Raw genomic sequence first — 25,407 nt, 5'->3', positions numbered from 1 at the left:
TCATTGAATCGGATTCATATTTAAAAATAGATTTTAAATGAATATAAACCGAAAAATACGTCTTGTTTTTAGTTTGTAAAACGACGACCTTTAAAACAAAAACAGGGATGCCGTGTGCTAAATTCTGCTATTGTTTTAAATATATAAAAAAAAAAACATGTTTATAACGATTATAGATAATGAAGCAATTTTCACTTGGCAAATCACACAACGAATAAAAAATCAATAAAAATATTATATTTTCGAAATACATATTAATTAATATGATAACTCTGTTTTCGCAAGAAGAGTAAAGTGTACACACAAATAAACACACACCAACACACACACACTCACTCACACACACATCAATCAAAGCAAAAATCAGCTGACGAAACAAAATCTTTGATCTGCAAAATTTGCCGACTGATGAATGTTATTGTTGTTCTATCATTTCGCAGATTTTCTTCTTTCTCATTTCGCGGATTTTCTAACTTTTTTATTTCGAGGATTTTTCTAATATTTTTTTCGTTGATTTTTCAATTTAAGATTCTTTTAAATCTTGAAGCTGTCAATTGGACGGTATACAGCTAGAATTAAAATTTGATAGTCATGAATATTCATTTTTGTTTGGTCATTGTCTTTTAGTATTCAGTTGTATCTTAAGCATAACGTGCTTCAAATAGAATCCAGGGATTTTAAAGGAATAAGACATAAAACTACCTCTTTTCTTTGAAAGTTAGAAGTATCGATCGATCGATGTAAAAGTTTTAAAATTGAAGGTTTGTACCAACCAATCAATTTTAATAAGGTTTCAAAGTTTTCAAGCCAACGTACGTATTGGAGAATGTTTTTTTTTATTAATCTTAATACGTCAAATGTTAAACTCGATCCCTTTAATTAATTGGCTTATAGGTATATAGCTGAAGTGTGTAAAAAACAAAACTTATTATTTTTAGACAAAATGGCCAGACGTTACGATTCCAGAACCACTATTTTCTCACCTGAGGGAAGACTTTATCAGGTACTAATTTACCAAGTGTTGTACACAGACTGGAAAAATTAAATAATAAAAGATCCAGCATGGCTTCTAAACCGATTAATATCCGCTGGATTAGAACCAGTTATCAGCTATACTGAAAAATTATATACTTCACAAGTATTGAAACAAAATTGGTTTTAATCAGATGTTTTATATTAAAATCCGAAGAAAGCCTTCTATAATACGATGCGATTAATCACTAGTATTATTATACGTTCCCTCTATGGATTATAGATACCAACTTTGACTTGATTAGACCGTAATAGTGATTTGTGCAGAAAATTTTAAATCATTGATTGCACGACCTTTGTCCAAATTGTGCTTAAAGTAATGACAATCCAACTCACCCCTCATCGCCACTATCGCAAAATAAATTTCTCCTACACAAAGCTAAGGGAATTAATATAAAAACTCACGTCAAATCAATGTTTCAACTTCAGACATTGAGGAATATTACTATTATCTATCTCTGACTACCTATCTTATACTTTCAAAGGATTGAAAGAGAAAACTTAATAGATAATCCTTAATTGTAGGTTGAATATGCGATGGAAGCTATTGGACATGCAGGAACCTGCCTTGGTATTTTAGCTAATGATGGTATGTTATTTTGTAAATTATTAAAGGGGATGGTTCGTATGACACTTTTTGAAACCAATATTTAAAGTCAAAGAAACCCAATTTTAGGAGAGACAAAATAAGTTTGTCACGGCGCGTTAAATCAAAACTAATTGGACTTCTGGTGTGTCACAAATATTACCATTAAATTTCAGGGTCGCCACATTTTGTCGATATATTTCCCCAAAGTTTAGAGTGATTTTTACATGTAATTAAACGATTGTTGAAATTAAATTATAGCTAAAGATAGAGAAAACTAGTTTATTTAATTACATTAATTCTTAAAATAACTGCTTTATAAATAAAATTTCTCAAAATTGACGACTAAAGTTTATGAATTTTAAAGTCTGATAATTTTTAAAATTGAGCTTTTATACTCATTTTTTAGAAAGTATTTAAAAGAAAATACATTTTTAAACATACCCTAGCAATTTCTTTTCATTCTGATCACTAGAACCAACTGTCTGTTACTTTTTATAAAAATGGGGTCATTATTATCTTCGTTAAGGTATGTGTTTTAAGACTGTAATACAGGAGTAGAATGCTAAAATTTGAAATGGCAGTTGCTCTAATATCATACAATATGAAATTGTTAAGAAATGGCTGCAAAACTGCTGTTGCCGCCGAAAACTGGTAATCCCCTGAAAAAAATTTAGCTTGTTCTTAATTAATTAGACAATTTTGAAAAACTTTTTTAAGGCTCAATGAGTAAAAACAATGTCCTAGTTGGACCCAAGCATAACTGAGATAAGCAAGCCTATAGTAGAAACCAATCCATTGCTTTGAGCTAAAAAGGAAGGCAAAAAATACGGGTAAGACGGTACTAACCACTACCGCACGTAGTATAGCTAGATATCTTATGCTCAAATGCAGATTTTCACAACCATATTTAAAGTTTTAATTTGTTCTTTAGAAGCTACCAATACAAAAAAATGTATTTCCAAAATTTTAATGAATATTATTTTTCAAGGGGAAAAAGTTTCCAAATTGCATGGCAACCATGTTATATACTATTACTGGTTGTACTTTGTGTACAGCTGATATAACAGCTGATCCTAAACATTTCAAATGTTCAGAAGTTACAATAGGATTAGGAAAAATATGTTCTTTAACATACTGTGGTTATTTGATGTAAAGTGACTCTAGAGATGCAAAATGATTTGTATTGACTCAAATTTTATAGTACAGTAGAAGTGCTTGCTTAAAGCGCGATGTTGTCTTAGATGATCCCTAATTGTCTGATTTGACGAAACTTCGCATTTAGGTATTGTTTTGGCTGCTGAACGTAGAAACACTAACAAACTTCTAGATGAGGTAAGATGTAAATGATTATAGATAAGTTATAGATTTTTGATATATAAGAAAGGTATAGAATACCTAATTTATTTTTTATTACTAAGGCATGGTTTATAGAACTAAAAGACAGTAAAAAAAACCCAGTTAATTTGGATCTTATGACAGGGTAAAAATTGTATTTAATTTAGGTTATAACATATAATTTTTCATTGGTCAGTTCGTTTATCCAGCAGGAGGACAGGGGATCGGGTAAAGGGGATATTTGGAGGGAATCGTTATTTAAGTCAGCTATAAGTTTCACATTAGAGTACATGATAATCTAGTATAGGATCTAAGTATTAATAAATCCATTTCTTTAGAATTATCTTTAAAAGGATTTGACCTATTTACTTTTTATAATAATTTGTGTAGGTATTTCACGCCGAGAAAATCTACAAGCTGAACGATGATATTGCCTGCAGCGTGGCTGGACTTACTAGTGATGCCAATCTTCTTACTAATGAACTCAGGTAAACTTTCAAATATTTAGGTAATTTTTGGCAGGGACTGGTGGATAGGGCAGCTAAAAACTTACTTAATAGCAGCCCAATCACATTAGATATTTTAACACTTAACCTAATATTGACATACTTCCATAGGATGACTTACACACATGGCAATTAAATCAGTAAAACAAAATTGACTTTGATCAATGCTAGTTAAAACATCTTAAACTTGTAAAAGTGAATCTTTTCTGTTTTTTTAGTGGAATTATGGATTATTATTTCAGATTAATCGGACAGAGATACAAATACTCATATGGCGAATCTATTCCTGTTGAACAGCTAGTTTCTTGGCTCTGTGATATCAAACAGGTTTGTGTTTTTTTATGTTTGACTTTGCAACTGTGTTAGGTACAACCTTTATACATTTATATGATAACAAAAAAAGCTTCTTTTCCTTGTTATTTTTTACAGATTTACAGATTTACCTATATGATTTGTTTAATTTATTCTTTCTATGTTTCTTTCATGAGGGGAGGGGACAATGGACGGTAATTTGTACCCTATGTTTTATAGCAAAGTTAGCTTATTCATTGGCTTTTTAAAAAACTTTTTTAATCAATAATTTTGTTTATTATTATCGAGGATGTACATCAATTTATTGTCTATTGTCTTATCCCTCAAAACCTTGGTTTATTTCTGTTTTGTTCATCAAATATGTGTTTAAAAGATTTTTCTTCAGGCTTACACACAATCCGGTGGAAAGAGACCTTTTGGTGTATCCATCCTCTATATGGGGTGGGACAAACATTATGGCTTCCAGCTGTATCAGTCTGACCCCAGTGGAAACTATGGTGGCTGGAAGGTAGGTGGTTTCCTCCATCTTTCTATATTATAATATAACATATTGATAAGATTATTGAATAAGAAAATCATAGGTATGATAGTCGAGCTCATAAATTTTTTATTAATCATTAGGGTTCCATTTGTTTGCCTATTACTTGAGAATGATATTAGTTTGGGTTAAAGATAGCGGCGGAGGTTTAGTGCTTGATAAATAACATCATATTTTATTTAGCTTTTTGTTTTTAAGAAATTAATCTATCACTATTTAAGGCTACTTGTGTTGGCAACAACTGGAACGCAGCAGTCAGCATGTTGAAGCAGGAATACAAGGAAGATGAAACTTCACTGGACGGAGCTTTAGATCTTGCCATCAAGGTGCTTAGCAAAACATTGGACATGACAAAGCTGAGTCCGGAAAAAATTGAAATCTCTACTCTTACCAGGTTGGAATATTATTTTATATTGACCAACTATGGCAATTAGGTCCTTAGGAAAGTCATCTATAACAAGCTAAAATAACTTGTAATGAAAAAGAACAGTAAAGATAAACATTATGAAGTAGGAAATTCGAGCCAAAACTAACACATTTCACAATTATTTTTCATCATTTATTTTATCATTTAAACATTAAATTCAGTAACTAAAAAATTAACATTGATTTATACCTATAAAGATTTCGATTGAAAATCTTTCATAGTAGAATTTTTTTTGTCATTTAAAAACTGTTTTTATGTGTTTTTTTTTAGAGAGAATAATCAGACAAAGATTCAAATTCTTCCAGCCGATAAGGTATTTTCAAAAATATTTCTTTTGCTATCAAACTTAACTTATAAGTGCAACTCATATTTCGTGTATTTTCCATTTCATTCGGACCACAAACGAACTTTTTTTAAAAACCGATATTTTGATGGCTAATGTAGGTTAGGGTTTAAAGAGCCCTACAGGGTTTTGGTGGTCAAGTGATTGGTTTGTGGGAAAGCACCCTAATTTTTTCTTACTTTAAATTTTACTACCTATTCATTGGAAGCTGACGTTATTTCATTATTTGGCTTAAATAGTTTAATGTCTAAGGCTTAGTATTTGTAGGTTGTAGAAGAACATAGCATAGTAAAGATTTTCTATAAAAATGCTGATAATAGATAATTTAATAAAAGGAGGATTTCCAAACTAATTAGGTAGCATATTATAATGTAACTATTCTTTGTTTAAAAGTTAAATACCTATAACTGAACGTAGTATATGTGTTTATAAATTTTTTTGTCAATTTAGTTAGCTAATATGGACCTCTTTTATTGGTCAGTTTGTTCATCCAGTATGAGGGAAGGGTATGGGCCCGTGGGGTATCGTTATTTCAGCCAGATGTGATTATAACTTTATGAAAATCTGGTGCAACATCCAAGTAATGATATATTGATTGATATATTACCTAGGTTGATGAGTTGATTAAGAAGTACGAGAAAACAGAGGCTGAGGCTGAAGCTGCCAAAAAAGAGAAGGAAAAACAGAAGTCTTAATTCAAGCAGCAAAATCTCCAAAACGATCCCTTTTTTGTTCAATTTCAAATATAAAAATTCCTCTAAATATTTTCAAAAAATCGTCCAAATGGAAAAAGAAACTTCTAAATTATGATTATTTATTGTGATATTTGTATGAAGTATTTATGTATGAAAACTATCATAAACTTTTTACTTGAAACTTTTTCAGACTTGAATATCTATCTACTTGGATGTGTAGACTAAAAATGCACTAAAGAAATACAAAAAAAAAAATATAAATGATTTTCAACACTTGAGATTGTCATCTTTGCTTAGGTAAGTAATCGATATTAATATTTTTTTTAGATTTCTAAGAAATTGGATAGTCTACAGAAAAAAAGACATACTCCACTAGAAAAACCATCGTTTTTATTCTGGGTTTTGATGTTCTGAAACTCTACAATTGTTAATGTTCGTCTGATTGTAGAGCTTCGCTTTAAAGATTTTGTCATTCATGTTTCTTTTTAAATTGTGTAATGAAATGGAGAGAGGGGAGGGGAAAAAATTCAACTTATTTGGAAGATATATAATAATCGATATATAGTATATACGTGGATATATGGACATTTGTCGTTAATTTAGCTTGCTAATATGGACCTCGTTTATTGGTCAGTTTCTTCATACTTTATAGTGGGAGTTGATGTGGAGTATCGTTAATTTAGCCAGCAGCGAGCACTACTGTATCGGAGTACATGAAAATCTGGGGCAACATCCAAAAGTAATAATGTATCCATTTATACAATATACCTACAGTACACCCCATGATAAATCTTACAATTTATTTTAGAAATGATTGATATGAAAAGATCTGGTTTGAAGACAAGAAGATTATTATTAGGACTTCCAATAACACCATACTATTAAAGAAAAATACCCAGCTAGAAAATATACAAATACAAAAGTGAAAAAATGGACAGTGTAAGACAAGAAAGTCCAGAGGAAATTACGGTTTTGCAGGTAGTACAAAAATTTATTTCATTCACCTCCCAATCATGGACAATTATCATGTTCTTGGTTAGCGTAGCAATGACAGTTAAACAATGAAAAATAAATATCTTTGAATGGAAAATGATTAGACTGTTATCTTTTCCTTCTATTACAGGCTATATGCAGATAGAGTATTTATATGTACTAGAGAGTAGCTTTATCCCTGTATAATAGGCTCTGTTTTCGAAAGTCGAGGTTTGGGAAGTAAATAGCCTAAAACATTCCCAAGACAATTTATGAAATAGTCTAAACCAACCCGGAAGCTATGTGAAGCCTCCCTAGATTGGAGAACCAAATCGGATTGCTGGTAGCAAGAGAATATATGGAGTCTAGGTGGACAAATAAGCCTTATTTTTACACTAAATTTTAAAAAAAGAAAAGTCTATAAGTCTATATAGTATCGACAAATATTACTAGCCACTAGATAAATATTGTTCTCCAATTCACTAAAATGTAGAAATATACTTAATAAGGTACAGAATTCAAAATGTTCAAATTTAAGCTATTAATAGGTTTACATTACCTTAAAAATTGCCTGAAATGTGCACTAGACCTAAGGGTTAGTTTCATGAAGGATGAGTTAGCATACTTTATTACAGGATGTTGATTCTGGCGCTACAGTGAGCTCTGTTGGTGAGGAGTATGCTATAGCCATTCCAGGACACCATAATACTACAGGTATAATATCAGGTCATGTGCTAGCTATTTCATTGCCTGGCAGTGAAAAGGGGGAGGGTGGGTGTGACTCTTTTAGAAACTAATACTTTAATTCAAAGGAACTCAACTAAAAAATAGTTACAGTACTAAATATTTTGTATGACAGTTGCTTTAAAGAGGTACAATCATCTGAGTCGTGATTCGAACCTATCACCACCTCACCAACAACGGGAGACTTTATTAACTTGGTATAATTGTTTTTTCAAACCTGATACCATTTTATTTAGCAACAGTTATTGACGGTACTGGAGGAGTTGATGGAGGTAATCAATCCACTAAGTTTGTTGTCATCCACCTTCCTATCTTCCATGTGGCCACGCCTCAAGGTAAGTTACAAAGACAGAATTTTGTACTTTTGATTGATAGGATAAATTATTACCTATAGGTACTTACATTTCCAATTATAATTTACAAAATCAGATCAAAATCAGATGGAAAAGTTTTGATGCTGTTGTTAAAAATCGATAAATATTTAATAATAGTCCCAAAGTTTTAAGTCATCACATCAAATGAGATAACGTCATTATAAAGTTTGGGGAAATTACAGGCTAATGTCCCCTACCTGGCCTTCTTGAGTAGTAAAGGTAGTTAAGATCCTCTATAACTTATTATTATTATTAGGTGATCATAATTCTGGTCCTATAGTTGTAACTACCCTGAATATTATTATTATTAGGTGATCATAATTCTGGTCCTATAGTTGTATCTACCCTGAATATTATTATTATTAGGTGATCATAATTCTGGTCCTATAGTTGTATCTACCCTGAATATTATTATTATTAGGTGATTATAATTCTGGTCCTATAGTTGTATCTACCCTGAATATTATTATTAGGTGATCATGATTCTGGTCCTACAGTTGTATCTACCCTGAATATTATTATTATTAGGTGATCTTAATTCTGGTCCTACAGTTGTATCAACCCTGAATATTATTATTATTATATTATAAGGTGATCATAATTCTGGTCCTATAGTTGTATATACCCTGAATATTATTATTATTAGGTGATCATAATTCTGGTCCTATAGTGGTATCTACCCTGAATATTATTGTGATCATAATTCTGGTCCTATAGTTGTATATACCCTGAATATTATTATTATTAGGTGATCATAATTCTGGTCCTATAGTTATATCTACCCTGAATATTATTATTATTAGGTGATCATAATTCTGGTCCTATAGTTGTATCTACCCTGAATAGCCAGCCACAGTTACTACATCACAACTCCATTGTTACAGCAGGTATACCATTTCTTTTTAATGATAAATTGATTTACATCCCAATTAGGAAAAACAAAATTACCCATTCAGTAGAGTTTGAATACTATTAGTTTGTACCAATAAAGATTTGATTTAAGTACCCAAAGTTTTAAGCCAAAAATGTGAGAACATTTTAAAACTTTGGGTACCATACCAGCATAATTCACAGTCTCATAAAAAATTACTTTATTAAAATATGATATTTTATTTTACATATGCTTTAAGCACAAACTTTTCTTAAACTGTTTGTTTTTGTATGTACGCATTAAATATTTTAATACTCACAGGCAGGGGATGTGATTTAGCTAAAAATTCCATTTTATATTGCCAAAAATAAGATATTTTTGTTGGCGTAGAGCGTAAAACTTGTTTTTTGATGTAGCTGAAGCAAAGTAGGTTAGACGGGGAGAAAAAAGGGAAGAGTGTTGTGGGGAAATTTTCACTTAGAGTTGTTTGTCTGAATTATATTCCCTGGTCCCTGCTGTGCTCATAGGTAAAACTGATTAGGCATATCTAGGTCTAATAAGCATAGTTTGTAATATTTTTGCGCATATTTATCTCAAATGTGTATTATCTGTTACCTAGGTGGTGTAGGAGGGGGGAGTCATCAGCATGTACAAATACCTTCCTCAGCAGTTATACTACAACTATATTATCTGTTACCTAGGTGGTGTAGGAGGTGGGAGTCATCAGCATGTACAAATACCTTCCTCAGCAGTTATACTACAACTATATTATCTGTTATCTAGGTGGTGTAGGAGGGGGGAGTCATCAGCATGTACAAATACCTTCCTCAGCAGTTATACTACAACTATATTATCTGTTACCTAGGTGGTGTAGGAGGTGGGAGTCATCAGCATGTACAAATACCTTCCTCAGCAGTTATACTACAACTATATTATCTGTTACCTAGGTGGTGTAGGAGGGGGGAGTCATCAGCATGTACAAATACCTTCCTCAGCAGTTATACTACAACTATATTATCTGTTACCTAGGTGGTGTAGGAGGTGGGAGTCATCAGCATGTACAAATACCTTCCTCAGCAGTTATACTACAACTATATTATCTGTTACCTAGGTGGTGTAGGAGGTGGGAGTCATCAGCATGTACAAATACCTTCCTCAGCAGTTATACTACAACTATATTATCTTTTACCTAGGTGGTGTAGGAGGTGGGAGTCATCAGCATGTACAAATACCTTCCTCGGCAGTTATACTACAACACACACCCACTCTCACTTCATCACAGGAATATATGCATTACAGTACATGAACCGAGAAACATGGATATGGCCCCTAAATATAAACTAATATTTTCTCCATTAGATAAAATGTTCCGATTGCTTTTTTACATCTAGTATACTTCAATTTATGGTTGTGTTAAAATAAGTTAAAGAATTTGATCAATGGAAAAGTTCAAGGCCAAATAATTTTCACGATATCGTTGCTCTAATTACAATTTGCAATATTTACATAATTCTCTATAATGTTATTGTTGATATTAATACAAACTCTTGAAAAATAGTCTAAAACTTTCAAATTACAAATCAAAAAATAAAAATCAGTTCGTAGCTACCTAGCTACGTAGGTAGGTAACTTCGTTAGAAGTAAAACTCGAAAATCAATCCCCCTTATTGATATCAATATACAATTTTTTTACGCATGAGCATTGTAAATCTTTCAAAGGCAAAATTTACACATATAGGTATTAGGTATATTTGATAAAGATTAAATAATATCATGAGTTGCAATGCATTTAATTCACCAGGTCCACCATACCCTGTCCTCGTCTCAGCAGCATCACGCCCTACTAAACCACCACCAGAACAGTCCCAGCATTGTTACCCTCAACGAGAACGGGTCCGTCGAGGTTAACAACGACCATCACCAACAGCAACAGCAGCATCGTATAGTTCAGCTCAGTGCTTCCCCCCAGCCGCAGGCGGCAGCGGCACAGCCGGTTATCAGCCGTGTCAGCAGCGGCGGCGGCGGTGTCAGTAATCTTGGCAGCGGCAGCTACCAGTGCAAGGAGTGTGAGAAAAGGTTTGCCAAGGAGGAGCTGTTGAGAGATCATTTTCGTTGGCACATTGAAGGGGATCAAAGTAAATCTCATAGGTAACTTATTTCTTTTGACTAAAACAAACTTGCGTTGATGTATGTATAGGGATAAAAATGGATAAGACAATGGCCTATTAATTGATGCACATCCCCAATGATTATACACACAATTATTCCTTCTGTATAGATTACAATTAGTGGTTGAAACTTTGGGACACTCAACTAAATGAATCAGCCAAATATCCCCTTCGGCATCTCGAGGCTAACAAAACTAGGTTTAATCTTATAATTGTAAATTTTTAAATCCGCGGAAATCTGTTTATAATACGATGCGATGAATAACTATTTTTATTTAGATGCGAACAATGTGGTGCGACGTTCTCCTTCAAATCCAACTTCCAGCTGCACAAACGAACCTGCAACGTCAACGGATTCAAGTGCAGCTACTGTGAAAAGGCAGGGTTCAAGGCATAAATAAATATGTATTATCCTATTTTGTAAAGTAGTAAGGTTAAGATCTCGCTAACCACATAATCGTATGAGTTGTCCATTTTTAGTTAGCCTTACATACTTTTGTTTGGGGTGATTTTAGTCTTTGTTGTCCTTTGTTGTTGTGATGGTTTTGTGCTATTTACAGGGATCTAAAGGGACAAGACAACAATTTACATCCCCAATTATTGCACACATAAGGGGGGGGGGGGAAGTTTGTACAGTTATAGGAAATGAAAATTCAGTATCAAATTTTGGCCTGGCGGTTTGGGCTTGTTTTTATAGTTATCAACCTAATTCTTTTTGTAAACTCTCTTATATGATTGGATCTACCTGTAAAACTTTGAAAATTGAATTTTGGGACTTTCCTTCTAGGGGCTAGTGGTGCAAAAGACCCCCCCAAACACTAAAATTTTAAGTTATGAGCTTATTTTTAAAGATATCGTGCTGATTTTTTAAATGGAAGCTTTTATTGCATAAATGAGTTGATTAGCCATCCCATATTTCATTTTTGCACCTTACCTCTAGGGGCATGTAAGCTCAAAACTTATAAATTTTGTATTTGGGAGGGTTGTTTTACTCAAAAAAACCCTAAAAGTAAAGTGCAAAAATGAAATATGGGGTGGCTAATCAACTCATCTCGATATCTTTAAAAATAAGCTCATAACTTAAAATTTTAGTGTTTCGGGGGGTCTTTTGCCCCACTAGCCCCTAGAGGGAAAGTCCCAAAATTCAATTTACAAAATTTTACAGGTAGATCCAATCATATAAGAGAGCTTACAAAAAGAATTAGGTTGATAACTATAAAAACAAGCCCAAACGGCCAGGGCAAAATTTGGTACCGAATTTTCATTTCCTATAACTGTACAAACTCCCCCCCCCCCCCCTTACCCTTTCTTTAGATTACAATTAGTAGTTGAAACATTTGGACACTCATCTTAAGTAACCAACCAATCTAACAAATAAAAATCCCCAAAATATTAAGCCAATTAAAGAAACGTTAGTAAAAAACTTTGGGGACTAGTATAATAAACAGCCCAATATCCCTTCCCTCGCTGATTTATTTACCATGTAAATGTAAAGGATAATATTAGTTGAAATATAAATTGTGGGAAAAAAAACATTTTATTTATGACCTTATTTCTGTAAAAAGGTTTTTAGCACTCGGGCCCAACATTCTTCCCATTGTCGGCGGGAGCATGCCGCCAAACCGTACGGTCGTGGCGGCGGAAAAACTAGAGGTAATCAAATCATAGATATTTCGTTATACTTTATGCTTTTTCTGGTATCCTATTATATAAAGTAGTAAGCTTTTTACGTCTGTAGCGAAGGATCTCGCTGACTTCTAAACTGATATGGTTCTCCTTTAATGTGTAACTTATAGGTTCAGGGAAGGTTCACAACTATTCTGGAGGAGGGTATATTCTCCCTCCCAACGAATACAGACCCTAGAACAAAATTACCCCCCTAATTTTTTTTACTTTCTCTTTTAAATTTAATTTCTGGTGTGTTGAATTTCCTCCCACCCCACTTAAGTGCTCTTAGAGGTTCTAGGGGGCGTAGCCGCTAGTATCCTATACCTAACTACCAGCGTCTCTTAAAGGGGTAGTTTCACGAAATGCATTTGAACTTAATTTAGTGAACTGCATATTTTTTCTTAGTTAATGAGGTAAACTACATTTAAATAGCATATATTTGAAATGAATTCAATTTTCTACCACATAGTTTTTAAAATATCAAGACCTGAAAATTGTCTTTTTGTGATATATGCAATTTAAAAAGACGATTTTCAAGTCTTGATATTTTAAAAACTATGTGGTAGAAAATTGAAATTTTTTCAAATATATGCCATATAAATGTAGTTTAACCATTTAACCAGGATAAAATATGCGGTTCACTAAATTTAGTTCAAATGCATTTCGTGAAACTACCCCTTTTATTTGATTTTTTTATCTTGGTTTTATTCTCTTCGAGGGAGGTCTAAAAAGCTTCACTATCTAGGAAAACTGTATTGGCACAGAAGTAATCTAGTTCCTTTGTTACATATACAGTGACACATAGAAAGGCAGATATCCTGATACTTTAATATCTAGGTGGTAAAGCTGCCACACTATCTACTACAACAGTCACAGTGCCAACTCTTTCTCTGGTGGGTATTGGCTCAACTGCCTCGGGGACTACGGGCACTAACACAATACAGGTAGGAATATTGTTCCAATATGTCAATGAATTATCACTCAACCTATTAGCTTAATTCTCTAAGGATACAGGCACTATCACAATACAGGTATGAATACTGTTGCAACATGTCAATGAATCATCACGCAACCTACTAGCTTAACTCTCTGAGACTACGGGCACTAACACATCACAGCTCAGGTAGGAATACTGATGCAATTTGTCAATGAATTATCACGCAACCTATTAGCTTTACTCTGTAGTTCTAAAAGGCACCATGACAATTAAGGTACAAATACTGTTGCAATTTGTCAATGATTTATCACGCAACTTACACTTCCATTTTTACTTATGCAATAAGCATGCACTGTTTTCGGTTTATATGTACCGTAATTCAAAATAAGAAAATATAGGAAGTTTCTAATAGACACTTGCTTTACAGGTGAAACAAGAAGATCAGCATCACCACCTAGCGGGGCTGCCACCAACTACAATGTTGCGTGGAGTGAACCACAGCAATGCCATAGTAGTGAGTAGTGCCAACAATTCTTCTCCCCAGACCACAACTGTATATGTGGATGTGAAACATGAAAATCTGATCCATCAGCATCGCTTACAGGAATGTTTATACAATACAAAAAAGTTTTTATACAAAAAAGATTAACTAAGGTGTAGTTGGATGAATACAGGGCCCCTAAATTCTCCACAATTAAAGATTAATAATATATTGGGAATAATATTAGCTTGGTTTGAAAACATACTTCTTTGGTAAGGTAGGTAGATAACTATTATTATGTATTGTTAAACAAAAGCAAACCCGTAGGAGATTAACGGAGGCGGGGGAGAGCTGATGAGCTCTGAAGGTGTTATCAAATCTGAATCTGGTCTACATCATGATGACAACACAACTACTGTTGTTTATGTAAGTTTAAAATATTTTTTATAATAAAGCTTAATTTTAAATTTAATATTGGTCTGTGTATATATATTGATATCTCGTGGCACATTGAGTGTTTAAAAACTATTCATTTCTAGCAAAAGGATCCTCAAAAGTTCTTTTTCATATATATTTGATATTGTATTAGTTAACCAACCCAGTGATCCAACTTTTTTTATAGAAGAAGTAAAACTTCCCTATTACTTACTTCATCATTTTGTTTTCTTTTTTTGCCATCATTCCTTATTTAACAGATAGTTAACATATTACCCGTACACATTTTCAATTAGTTTTAATTAAAAAATGATCAGTAGGTTGCAGGTAAATCCCGTAAAGGTTTGAGTTCTAAGGCTTAAAAACAGTAGTAGAACGATAGTATTCTCTAAATGTATGTATTCCTTAGGTATTGAATAGAACCATAGACAAAAAAAAATTTAAGTTAACAATACCTGAAAATTGTTAAAAAAAAACACCTGAAATTTTCACCGAACACTTTGCTAATGTCAAAGTGACAAAAAGTAATTTTTAACCTATAATCCAAAGAATTACCATGGACAATCAAATAATGTTTAAAGAATTAACATCTTTAATAATTGACATTATTTGTAATTTTTGAAACTCTTTCCAATATTTTATTTTTTTTTATAATTGTCTAATTTGTAGGTATTATTGTCAGTTTGACATCAGCGAAGCATTCGATTAATTTTTCGAGCTTTTCAACAATTTTTTTAACTTAACATTTTTTTTGGTCTATGGTTCTTTTCAATAAGGAATACACATATTTAGTGAATATTATCGTTCTACTCCTGTTTTTAGGCCTTAAAACTCACACCTTTACGGAATTTACCTTTGCGTTAACCCTTAACTAGTTAAAATATCGTTTCTGCTGAATACCTTATATCCTCAAAACTTTCTATATAGAGGGACTATAATTCAGCTTTTTGATTCAATTTGGATAATTTATCTTACATACCTACCTAACCAATATTATTATTTCAGTTGGAACAGGAGGTAGAAAATCCGCAACAACATATTCTAGTTGAGACAACAACCACCGGTGACAACAACCATAATGATACCAACAACCCTAGTCCCAATAATAATTCTAGTATGGTTGGACAACAACAACATCAACAACTGCAGCAGGATAATATGAAGTTAGAGGGGGAGTAGTTAGGGCAGATTTGATTTTGAATAATGATAGAATCACTTATAATGCCAGTAGACCTCCTTTATCCACGCCCTTCTCCTTTTCATAATAGTTATTTCTTCTCGCATCGAATTATAGACATTAGACAGCCTTCTGCGGATATTAAAATGAAAAATTAGGATCAGTTTTGTTAGCCCCGAGGGGCCGAAGGCTAGGGCGAACTAAATCGGTATTGTTTTATGATTTTTATTTTAGAATTCGTAAAAAATTGTCTTAATACGTTGCTATATATAATTTTTCAGTCTGCCTGTGAACCGGTTCTAATCCAGCGGATAATAATTGGTTTTGTATCCAATGGGGCTTCCTGATTAATATTTAATGTAGCCTAACTTTAAAAGACACTTCCGAAAAGAGGGTCAGGGATGGTCCACTGGTATAATAAGGGATTTTGCCAAGATGATTGTTCTGTACCTTAAATTAGATTAATTTACAGTTTTAGTTTATGATTATTTTTTTTAATAACAGTTGCCAAATTAGAAAATATTAGATTGTTTTGATTCATTTTAAACTTTCACATGTTTTCATTTGTTTTAAATTCCATGTAATTTTTCTTACTGTCAAATATCTGCTCTTACTATGTACCCTTTTATACTAACTAGAGGGTGGAAATAGCACCTGTGAAAAAAAAACAATTTGCCTCCAACCTTACCGCCTGCCAAATATGATAATGAATTTTACCTTTATCTTAATACAAATATGCTATAAACACAATTGTGTAAACGGTGATTCCTATAAGTTATAACCACTGTTTACCACATACCCCCTACCCCTTTTAAGAAAAAGAAAGAATTGTAATGATTAAAAGGAATATTTTCATAATTGGCCATAAAGTTGAAGCAAAATATTTTTTCTGCAAATGCTAACCTTTCTTTCCCACATTACTAAGGATCTTTCTAAATGACTAAAACAAAGAGGGGGGGGGGGGGGGGGGTGGATGTGCCACTTTTTGAAACCAAAAGTAAAACGCGCAGGATCTCAGCCCATAAAAGAGTTACAGCTCTAAAATTCGGCACAGCAGTTGCTTTTGTAGAGAACAATATGGAACTGTGAAGAAACGGCAGCGAACCGCCGCTCCCGCCGAAAACAGCTGTTTCCCGCTGAATTTTTTTTTTTGCCTTTTTTCGCTAAATTAGACAGTTTTCAATCATCTGAGACAAACTTTTTTTCTCATAAAAGTTTAAAATCTTACAAGTGTCAAGTGAATACATAGGGTAAGGGGGGGGAAATTTCGGGTTTTTTTTAAAAAATGGGGTAAATATTAATATTTTCAAATGAAACCAAGACCAGTAAAAAGCTTACGGAAAGGACTATCAGGTCCTAAAAGGACATTATCCTAGGACTTTTAGAAGTTGGCCGAAATTGACCGCAAAAAAAGTTACCGATATTTCCCCACCACCGGGGGAAATATCGGTAATTTTTTTCAACCTAAAAAAAATCGATGAAAAACGGCCAGTCGAACATAAATAATCATAATTAGTATAGGTTATAGGGATTATCCACAAAAAGTTTCATAATGGTCAGACTATTCCTTCTATGTTAAAAATGAATTTTTTTGTAAGACGCGAATTTTCGATTTTTTTTTCGAAATTTTTTTTTTAAAAAACTTAAAATTAATATAAGAAAAAAACGTATTTTATTACTTTTTAGGCCTGATCCTAAAAAAGCTCACATTGAACTATAGATTTAGCCCAAAATACATGAAAATTGATTAAAAACTGACCTCAAAAATTGAATTTGAAGCAAAAGTGTCATCTTTGCAAAAAATCTTGACTACATTTTAACCTTAAAAAAATCGATGAAAAAAGGCCAAACGACCAAACAAGCGTAATAAATCATAATTAGTATAGGTGATTGGGATTAACCACAAAAAAATTCATAAAGATCGGACTATTCCTCCTATGTCAAAAATATTTTTTTTTCAAAGGACCAGAAATTTTGATTTTTTCCTCGCAAAATTTTGATTCAAAAAATAAAATTAATTTTTTTTTGTTTTTTATCTGTTCTATTCATTTTTAGGCCTAATTCTTAAAAAGTCCATATGGAATAATAGATTTGACAAAAGAAAACATGAAAACATGACCTTAAAAGTTGAATTTTAATTTCTTTTGAAATTACCGATTTTTCCCCCGGCGCCAACTTTGGTCATTTTTGAAAAAAATATTAACCCGATTTTAAAGCTCTCAACGGATTTGGAAAAAGCGGGCAATTTCTAGTTCAAAAAGTTTTTCAGATCAGCTCTAGGTCTTACCAATTTTTGTGTAGGTCGATCTTTACTCACCTACTAAAAAATTTTTGGAAAAAAAAAATTTTTCGTCCGACTTTGAGACCCAATAAGTACCCTTAATATTCATCTCACAAAAAATTCATTTTATACTTTTTTGTAGGCAATTTAATAAGGAACAAATTTTATGTTTTTTTCTGTCATTTAAAAGGAACATGGAGAAAAAGGTAATTTAATGAAGGTAGGTCGAAATTACCGAGAATAGCCCCTTACCGAAACTTCCCCCCCCTTACCCTATGCTTAATTTTTATGAAAAAAAAGTTTATCTCAGATGATTGAAAATTTTCTATTATGGCGAGAAAAGGCAAAAAAGATTTCGAGAGCGGCAGTTCCACCGCCGTTTCTTCACAGTTCCATGTTGTTCTCCACAAAAGCAACTGCTGTGCGGAATTTTAGAGCTGTAACTCTTTTATGGGCTAAGATCATTCTCATTTTGCCTTTGGTTTCAAAAAGTGGCACATCCGTCTCCCCCCCTTTATTTAGTTTTTATTTCGAGTAGGTATATCAAGCCATTTTACCTAATTATGGCCGGCATGCACAAAAATATTCCTCGAAAATTAGAGGATTTTTTAGATTTTAGTCATAAAAAACATAATGCATTTTTGTGGTTTGCTTTTATTTTGTAATTATTTAGCGCTTTTTAGTTGATTTTTAAAGTTTCTCTAATTTTAGGCGCTTGTAAGCGAATGTTTTATTTAAATTAGGATATTTTTTTATTTGAGCTTTGAAACATTTTGAGTTTATATTTTTAGGTTTAAAACCTATGTGAAAATTCTTTTATTAATGCCATTTATTTCAATTTTCCTGTGATTTTGTTTCTTATTTTAAAGATTTATTTTTTGTTTGTTATTTGCATAAGTTTTTCTATTATTGAACTACAACTTTCATTGATACATAAACTTGCCATATTTATTAAATATATTTAGATATCTTGAAACCCATGATTAAATTATCTTTAATTTAAAACATTTAGATCTAGTCTTAAAACAATTCTTGTGTCAAAAACTTAGTTGCTTTATTATTTTTATCTATAAATAAAAATGTTTTGTACCCCTAGTAACTTTTATATTATGAATATGAAGTAATTTTTATTCAACAGGGTGGCAAAATTTATTTTCATATGTTTTTTTTCAATTTATGTTGCTCATGCTCATTTGTTCCCAAACTTTTTCTTTGTGTAAATAAAAGTCTTTTAGCAAGAAAGTTATAGGAAACCATCTTTGAATGAGAGTTAATCAATGCTATGGTTTATGTTTTCTTCATTGGCAAAATTTAAAAATAAGAATGATAATTGTATGATAGTTCCATTTTATCAGGTAGAAACTAGATAGGTTTCAAAATTTAATTACATTATTCGTTCATTTTAGAAAAAATAGGACAAGATATTATTAATCAATTGCTTTGCTGAAGTCAAGGTGTCATTAATGTTTTTGTAATATCATTTATCCAATATCTATTATAAAAACAAAATAATGATATTACTTCTAATTCATGTAAGGTCACCTTATCATTTTTCAAAAATTGCTCAAACCTTTTAGAAATATTGTCACCCTGTTTTAGATATTTAGTCATTTAAAGTTAAGATAAGGAAAAAAAGAAAAGTTTTTGTGTTCTGTGATTTATTTTCATTTTATACCTAATAACATTTGTGTAATTTCTTATTGTAGTATAGTCTAGTTAGCTTCTAACTCTTGTATAAAATAAAATATAAAAATTAATCTTGTAAACAAAGCATAATAATTATAAAATTGCTTTGAACTTCCAGTAAGAAAGAAAAAAAACACAAGAACGTACAAAAGTTGTAATACTATGTAATAATGATTATAATAATTGACAATAAAAACATATTTTTAGTACCTTCAAAACATAGTTTTAACTTTTTAAGCATCCTTAAAAATGCTTTTTTCTGTATTGAAGAATATTATGTATATATGTATAGGTTAGATAATGATATTCTATTGGTCATATTTTGTTCTTAATTTACATTACATAATTCCACATAAATGTTAAGACGATTTTGGATCTAGTGCAATGTTCTTGGTAATGATTATCTCCAAAAATCTATTAATTGTAAAGGCTGCTAACGTCCTAACGGTGATAATCGTTACCAGAAATATTTTACCTTATACTGCACTAGTTCCACGGTTCCTATTTTTTCCTAACCATTTTTCATAATTCTAATACTTAATAAAGAAATATCTAATCTATACATTTATTGATAGACTTATATGTATTCTGTGTGTTTTCAACTTTCAAGACTTTATAAAGCACAAATTAAATTTAAAGATAGCTAAGAATTTAAAAGTAAAGCTTAAAGAGTGACACTCAAAGGGGTAGGGGACGTTGAACTATATGTAAATTAAACATTTTTTACCCCAATTTTACTCTAAAGAATTCTTCGCCATTAAAGATGAATTTATAACAATATCATATGTCATAAATAAATCATCCCATGCGTTTCTAATAATTTAGAAACCTTTTATTATTATCATTTTTTTCTGAAAACTCCCTAAGTTTAAAAGGGGGATTCGGTTGTGGCACTTTTTGAAATCAAAACTACAGGAATTCAACTTAAAAAAGAGTTTCAGCACTAAAATTTGAATGACAGTCGCTTTATAGAGGTATCATATGGAACTGAGAAGAAAAGTTGGTGAAACCGCCGCTACTACCATTTCCCGCCAAAAAAATAATTCGGTGATGTCGGCGGTTCCACCGCCGTTTCTTCACAGTTCCACATTGTACCTCTTTAAAGCAACTGCCATACCAAATTTCAGTGCTGTAACTCTTTTTTTTAGTCGAGTTCATTTGACTTTTAGTTTAGGTTTCATAAAGTGTCACTTCCGCCTCCCCCCTTTGTACAGCTAGTTAAAAAAGAACTACCTAAGATTAATACGTGTTGTAAAGTTAAAACACACAGTAAAAAAAACGGTTATAGTAAATGTGACATTTTTTATTAATTTATATTTTAATTTTTACTATTGTCTCTTGTTCTTAACTTTATTATTATTATTATAGTTTATTTTCTTTCTTGTTTGTTTTATGTTATTAAAAGGTAATGGTCATAATAAACCATCTTTAATGTTAAAACTTGTTCTTTACTTTGATGGAGTTTTTAGAGATCTTAATGAACAGAAACATATAACGTGTTCAATCAAGCTTACTACTGTAATATACTTGTGGCTGTGGCTCTAGCATCTAGGGGTTCAATATTCGAAGAGTAAAGGTTGTGCAGAAAATAGCCTAAAACCATACCAAGACCTGAATCTTAAAATAGAATAACCTGAAACCTTCCCAGGACCTATGTAAGCTTACTTAAATCAATTCAGCAGTTATCAATATCTTAAGCTACAGACAAAACTAACTAAGATTGCTATTTTAGAAAAAAAAACTTTTTTATTTTAATATTCATGGAAAGTTATCTATAATACGATGCGATGGAAAGACTATTCTCATAACGCAAATGTCGACTAGAATACGTACAGTATACCTGAGCTCACAAATTTATTATCGATTGGCCATTCACCACTTATCAACGCTAGACACCCCCACGCGTTTTTATTGTGGCTGGTCGAACGCAGGTATAAGGTATAACCAACAAGCGAAAAAAATATAAAATAATATTTGGGGGGCAAATGGAGAGGTCGTCAATTTTGCGATAAGTTGCCCCCCAACAACAGCTGAAAAACACGTATAGGTTTCGTGATTTTTTTTTTGAATTAATTTCGTTATTGGAATAAGCTGGGTCGAACGCTTTGAATGGTGATAAAAAATACGGTTGATGACCTTAATGACATCTGCTAATATAGAAAATCCAGGAAGCTAAAAATATGAAGGCTACTGATTTGCATTCTAAAAAGGGTTGATTCTTATACTATTATTTTCGACTGGGGATTGTCAAAAAAAAGTTGTGAGGCTGCGGCTGACTTTTTATTGAGAGGCGGTTGGCGAGATCTTGCAGCAAGTACCGTTTTCCTAAACACCATATTTAGTACAAATTTTTCGTAGATAGTGTTATTTCAGATATTCAAGTATGGACGAAAGAATGAGGGTTGAGAGAGACCGAAGAAAACAAGGTATCAAAGATCATCCTTGTATTTTATTCATGTTTATTCGAAAAATTACTGGAATTCAGTTATGAAACCGGAAACTTAACTATTTTTAAAAGCGAAGCTTTTCCATAGTTAGGGTACGTCCGTAACGGTCAACTCTTTTTGTTAATTTGAACAGGTTACAATTGTCCTATAGATTTCAAACTTTGCATGATGATTTCTATAACAGTAATGTACGATCTGGAAAGCGCAGCAACTCTATAATCGTTACCAGAAAGTCCTTACGTCCATTTAAAACATGTTTATTTTTTTACTTCTTTGACAAGACATTTTTTTATGTTAGAAATATCCGATTTATCTGATTTTTGGTATACTGATTCTTATTACAACAAGGTACAATGCTATAAGGAAAGCATCTCTGTAATCAAGTCCTAAAAATGTAAGTATTTCCTTAAACAGTATCATGTATTTAATCTGTTTTGCAACCAATTTACTTACAATTTTGTTTAGTTTTATGCAATAATATAATTCTGCTTATTCAGTTCTGACACTCTACTAGTGTTAAAGTTCGTTTATCCTTCCATTGTAGAGCTTCGCTTTTATGAATGTTGTCATCCTTGTTTAACAAGGTTCTATTCAAATATTTACTTAGCCTTTTTCATGTTTTTTTTGTGCCTTTTAAATTTTTTTTTCAGTATTGCTTCAATCGAAACCGATTTATATTCTCTGTCATACTGAAAAAATAATAAGATTTATACTAGTTTTGTGAGCCTAGATAGACCCTCGGCTCCTTGGGGCTAATCTTATATTTCTTTTTATTTTAATATCTGCGAATAACTGTTCATAATGCGTTGCGATAAATATCTATAATTAAAGTTTTTCAAGGTTTGGAAGAAAAGAAAAGGTTAGCAGAGAAACAGGAAACAGAAGAGCACTATAGGTGAAGTTTAGATTATTGAAGGGGGGGGAGCGGGGGTTAGTGGGTAGATTGGTTGACTGGGACATTGGGCTGTTAATTACACTAATCGCCAAAGTTTTTTTATTGGTTTTGTGAGTTTTATTGAATTTTGATTGTTTGATTCCCTAAGTTGAGTGTCCAAACGTTTCAACCACTAATTGTAATCTACGGAAAAATTTTTGTATCATTATTAGGGATATACATCAGATTATCATGTACTCTGATATGGTAATTCTCGCAGCTTGAAATAACGATTCCCTAAATCCCACCCTATCGGATGAATAAACTAGCCAATAAATGAGTCCCATATTAGCTAGCTAAATTATTATCTATCTAGAAATATGATGATGATGGAAAGATGGTCTACGGAAATGCATACCAAGTACCAGAAATCTCCAGCTATTCCCAGTCACAGGAATACAAGCCATTCAATAAAAGAACTTTGTACCTAAAGAGAAACTGATGTGCCTAAAATATAACGTCTGAAGTTTTCTTTAGCATTGCTGCGTTAATGTTTATGTGATATAGGGGATATTGGAATGTTAATTACACTAGTCTTAAAACTTTATGACTTTTAAATTAATAGATCTTGATTTGGTTGCATACAGAAATGGTCAGGTATAGAATAAACGTTGATATAGTGACAGGGAAAAAATTGTCGTTAATTTAGGTTGCTAACATGGACATCACTTATTGGTCAGTTTGTTCATCCAGTAGGAGGAGAGCTGACGGGTTGGATTGGGTTGGAGGGTTGTTATTTTAGCCAGCTACAAGTTTCACTTAATAGAGTTCATGATAATCTGGTGTAAGATCCAAGTAATAACAAATTCATTCATACAAGCAATTAAAGCTAAGAACACTGCACCCGAAGAAAAATGGATTTGCCTTTGATTGGGTGGTTCATTTAGTTGAGTGTCCAAACGTTTCAACCACTATTTGTTATGTACAAAAAAGGATAATTCTGTGTATCATCATTGGGGGTGTACATTAATTTATTGGCCACTGTCTTTTCCTTTAGACATTGGCCAATATTGACATTGGTCTGTTAATTATACTAGTCTAAAATCATAACGACTTTTAATACATCTTGATAATAATTGTGATTCATTTGGTACTATCCATCGTAATTTGTCTCATCCTTAAAATCCCTGGTGATATTTTGCACTTCTTCTAAGCAATTTGAACTTTCAAATTCTTGTTTTAATGGCATGCTAACAGTCTAGCCACAGAGTTGGATATACCTGGATTTTTGTACATGGCAGAAAATTATCCTGTCCTATTTCTTTCTCAGGAAATGTCATTTTTAAAATAAGAATTATTTTTTTTATACAAAACAGATAGACAAACATACAGCCTGCTATGGAAAGGGGGGTACCGGACGGCAGTGGAAAATTTCGGAAACCGCTGCATTCCGCCGAAATTTTTCTGCTACTCTGTATTATACAATTGGGTATCATTTAAGACCAACTTTTCACATGGAAATATAACGCTTTCTAATTCGTTAGCTTAACAACTTTTGTGACTTTAATGAATATCATTGGTTGGTTCATTAAGTTAAGTGTTGAAACATTTCAAATAATAATTGTAACTTACATACAGGTTGATTTTTTGTATAATCATGGGGAATGTACATCAATATATCGGCCATTGGCTTATCCCTTTTAATCCCTGTGTGAACCATGCACATTTTTCCTTGGGCTTCTTAAAGTTCAGCTTTATTCCAATAGCCATTAGTAAGATCTTATGGTACAAACAGTCATAAACATAAATGCCATTTTAAACTAGAGTTTCTATGGCCCGCATATCGGTCAGTCACATCCTCCCTGCTTCCTCATACACAAGAAAGAGTTGATCCCTCATAGAATTGTTTGGGATGTCAACGATTGTGAGGTTAGTGTTGTGACTCGTGAGTCAAACTGAGCTGGATCTTTTAATCATTTTAGTGGTGAGCCAGATCGGGGTGAGCCAAATTTCCACCAGTGAGAGCACAGCATTTTATGAATTGCTGCTCTGTGATTGGCTGAAATTCGGCTTACCCCGATCTGGCTCACCACTAAATTGATTTAAAGATCCAGTTCTGGTTTTTTAATCAAAACCCAGACCCAACCCGCAAAAACACCAGGTTTTTGGTGGGTTAATTAAAAATGCTAAATGAAGGGCTTTAAAATAAACTATTTAGAGAGAAAAAATTTTTTTTTTTGGTGTTATAATAAAATTCCGAAGAAAATATCTAGGTATTTAACTAAAAGTAAAAAAAAATATTGTAGGAATCTATTTTAATTTACAAAGTTTACTACTTATTTTATTCTAAGCCCCCCCCCCCCCCCCCCCCTTCAAAAAAAAACACTGGGTTTTATAACCTTCCCAAAACCCACAAAAAAAACCGGGTTTGGGTTTCTTAAAAATTTTAAATATATTATATTTATAGCTTTGCAAGAACCAATCTTTTTATAGGTAGGTATACACTTTGTCAAAT

General features: G+C 32.3%; 2 protein-coding genes and 1 long non-coding RNA gene across 4 annotated transcripts; all 3 read left to right on the top strand.

Annotated features, from left to right (window-relative positions):
- Positions 1-865: 865 nt before the first annotated feature.
- Positions 866-5,968, top strand: LOC145334208 (proteasome subunit alpha type-4-like). Its single transcript, XM_080179583.1, has 9 exons — positions 866-1,003; positions 1,558-1,621; positions 2,904-2,953; positions 3,347-3,444; positions 3,705-3,789; positions 4,160-4,282; positions 4,534-4,706; positions 5,010-5,052; positions 5,694-5,968. Exons 1-9 carry the CDS (start codon positions 944-946, stop codon positions 5,775-5,777), a joined length of 780 nt encoding a protein of 259 aa, XP_080035709.1. The 5' UTR covers positions 866-943; the 3' UTR covers positions 5,778-5,968.
- Positions 5,965-21,011, top strand: LOC145334207 (uncharacterized). Of its 2 annotated transcripts, XM_080179581.1 has the most exons (14): positions 5,965-6,074; positions 6,586-6,755; positions 7,385-7,463; positions 7,730-7,828; positions 8,671-8,754; positions 9,932-10,021; positions 10,541-10,886; positions 11,186-11,285; positions 12,472-12,559; positions 13,412-13,518; positions 13,939-14,117; positions 14,322-14,418; positions 15,433-15,654; positions 16,004-21,011. In XM_080179581.1, exons 2-13 carry the CDS (start codon positions 6,708-6,710, stop codon positions 15,604-15,606), a joined length of 1,491 nt encoding a protein of 496 aa, XP_080035707.1. In that variant the 5' UTR covers positions 5,965-6,074; positions 6,586-6,707; the 3' UTR covers positions 15,607-15,654; positions 16,004-21,011. The 2 variants fall into 2 exon arrangements, with proteins under 2 accessions (XP_080035707.1, XP_080035708.1); XM_080179582.1 differs by lacking the exon at positions 16,004-21,011 and having other exon boundaries at positions 7,736-7,828; positions 15,433-15,978.
- An 873-nt stretch (positions 21,012-21,884) lies between these two features.
- On the top strand, positions 21,885-24,243 carry LOC145334474 (uncharacterized). Its single transcript, XR_013884832.1, has 4 exons — positions 21,885-21,997; positions 22,859-22,913; positions 23,269-23,346; positions 24,150-24,243. It is a non-coding gene; the product is annotated as an uncharacterized LOC145334474 (long non-coding RNA).
- The last annotated feature ends 1,164 nt before the right edge of the window (positions 24,244-25,407 follow it).

This window comes from Acartia tonsa, chromosome 12 (assembly GCF_053477335.1).
Source record: "Acartia tonsa isolate MP-2025a chromosome 12, ASM5347733v1, whole genome shotgun sequence".
Classification (NCBI taxonomy): Eukaryota; Metazoa; Arthropoda; class Copepoda; order Calanoida; family Acartiidae; genus Acartia; species Acartia tonsa.
The sequence above is the reverse complement of the archived record's forward strand: the minus strand, read 5'-3'. Positions and strand labels throughout refer to the sequence as shown.